We start from the raw sequence: 2,288 nt of genomic DNA on the forward strand, positions 1-2,288 counted from the left end.
CATCCACCTCCCACTTGCTTCGGTTTAGCTTACTGGCGTTGCACCTTCGCCAGTTCCTGCCGTCGGCCGCTGTGGCTCATTCATAGGACAGATGCACACAAAACATACATACATACATACATACACACGCACCTGCACTTCCTCGGCCCTCGTGGCCGCAATAGCCGCCTGAGTGCCGCCCCCCTGGCTCAAGGGGAGGCCGCCCTGACTGCCGCCGCCGCCGTCACCCCCGGCGACCTCGGCCGCCGCCACTCGAGCCGCCTTCCGCGCCTCCTTCCAGGGAAGGTACAAAAACTCAGTGAGCAGCAGTACGAGATCTTGCTGTACGGCGGCGGGCAGGTTCTCCTTTAGGTTCCACACGAACCTGCGGGAGGTGTCGTGGGTGGGTACTGGAAGGGTCTAGGGGTCTAGGGGTTGGGGGAGAGTTGAGAGGTAGGGGTTGTGCAAGGAAAGGTAAGCGGAAGGTGGTTAAGGGGAATTTCCGCATCACCGCCTCCACACTGAGCAGAGGAACCGGCCGCAGTACACGGCTGTCCTCCCACCAGAACAAATATTAGACCCTGTACCGCCCGCCATCCGCTCTAACATTATACACACACCGCACACCCAAAACATTTCCCCCCGAACACCCCCCCATGCACACACACACACACACCAAGCAACCCACTTGACTACGGGCTCCTCGTCCGCAGCAGCAGCAGCAGCGGCAGTTGGGCCCCCCAGGTCGTCCTCGCCGTCGTGCACCTCCCCCGGACCGCCCGCAGCCGTACCACCACCCGCCTCCAGCGCCCGCCACTCCGTTCCCGCCACACTGCTCTCTAGCCCAGCCCAGTTGTACGGATCGCGGTACATGTAGGACAGGGACCACGCGGCTGGGACGAGCTCCAGCCAGCGGAACAGCTCCCTGCCCCGCATGGCCTCCAGGAGAAACCGGGTGTATCTGCCCGGGGGGGGAAGGGGGAAGGGGGGAGGGGGGGAGGAGGGAGGATGGGAATGCGCCGAAGTTTTGTCAACACAGAATACACAATGCAATGCAGGTTTAGGGTTTCACTCCAAAGCGGCCTCTCCCCCTTCCCGCGAAGAAGTGATTTATCTCCCCTTCGCCTTCACCTTCACCGTCGCCTAGCTTTTTCTTGTTAATTCCGTATCTTTTAGTTGTGTGTCACAGTTCCCTTTCCTTCACCTTTCCGTCTCCTTCCCTCCCCCCTCTCTGCTCTCACTCACCCCGCCGCCGCTCGCACGTTCCGCTTGCCCGTGCACAGCGTGATGGAGTTTGTGTTGGCCGCCACTATGACCGCCCCCAGTCGCCGCATCTCCGAGCACAGCTGCAGAAACAGCTTGTGCTGCAGCTGCAACAGCGCCCGGTGCAGGCCGGGGTCGTGCAGGGGGGAGGAGGGGTTCGACAGCCAGCGGTACGAGTTCTGAAGAAGACTGTCCGCTATCCTGTGGGGGGGTGTGAGGAGGGTGTGAGGAGATAGATGTGTGGGCGGGTGGGGTGGGGGTTGTGTGTGTGTGTGTGTGTGTGGTGTTAGTAAGGGGGACGGGGAGTTGAGGCATGGAATGACAGAAGTATGGACCAGGTGTACCAGGGCTATTGTACCTTTGCACCCCTTCCTCCTCCCCGCCGTGGAATATATATACACATACATACAGTGACGCACATAACTTATATACAAGACCTTTAACCGGACCCACATGTTTCGGTTGACAGTTGCGTCCCGAATCCACGAGGCCTGCAGCGCACGCAACACCTTGAACCCCGCCGCGCCGTTGCTCCCGCCAAAACCGCCGCCGCCGCCGCCACCCGCCACCGCTGCGGCGGCAGCGGCTCCCGACGCCGCGCCCTCCAGCTCCGCCAGCAGGTCCGCGGACTCCACCGCCGCCACCGCCAGATGATGCAGCCGCAACGTAACGCACACGGAGCGATACACACCCGGGTACGACAGCTCACTGCGGGGCCGGGTGGCGGCGCTGACGGCCTCTGCAGCTCCCGTATCTTCGTGGGGATCACCCTCCGCGGTTTCGGAGCCTGTCAATTTTCTCCCCCGCAGGACATGGTAGGGGAAAATGTGGGCAACGAGGGGTTTCGGAGCGTGTGGTGGAATTTTCTATCCGACGGTAAAAGATAACCCGCCAGCTACCCCACCACCCCACGACAACGGCCTCGTTACCGGGCCCCTGGGTGAGTGTGGGACTCCTGAGCCACCTCACCAACCGAGATCCGCCACCGGTCACTCCCACCCATTAACGTCACATCGCGGTCCTGGCCCCCCGCCACCACCCCCACC

The 2,288-nt window shown here is 62.1% G+C and overlaps 1 protein-coding gene across 1 annotated transcript in view; it reads right to left on the reverse strand.

Annotated features, from left to right (window-relative positions):
* VOLCADRAFT_116136 (uncharacterized protein) overlaps positions 1-2,288 on the reverse strand; it is a gene marked incomplete at both ends in the record, with an annotated part of 21,623 nt that overhangs the window by 3,551 nt on the left and 15,784 nt on the right. Inside the window, 4 exons of the mRNA XM_002946837.1 lie at positions 133-364; positions 668-940; positions 1,225-1,443; positions 1,696-2,029. Coding sequence (XP_002946883.1) covers positions 133-364; positions 668-940; positions 1,225-1,443; positions 1,696-2,029 — 1,058 coding nt within the window. The remainder of the gene's footprint in view (positions 1-132; positions 365-667; positions 941-1,224; positions 1,444-1,695; positions 2,030-2,288) is intronic.

The sequence above is a fragment of the Volvox carteri genome, assembly GCF_000143455.1.
Source record: "Volvox carteri f. nagariensis unplaced genomic scaffold VOLCAscaffold_4, whole genome shotgun sequence".
Lineage (NCBI taxonomy): Eukaryota > Viridiplantae > Chlorophyta > Chlorophyceae > Chlamydomonadales > Volvocaceae > Volvox > Volvox carteri.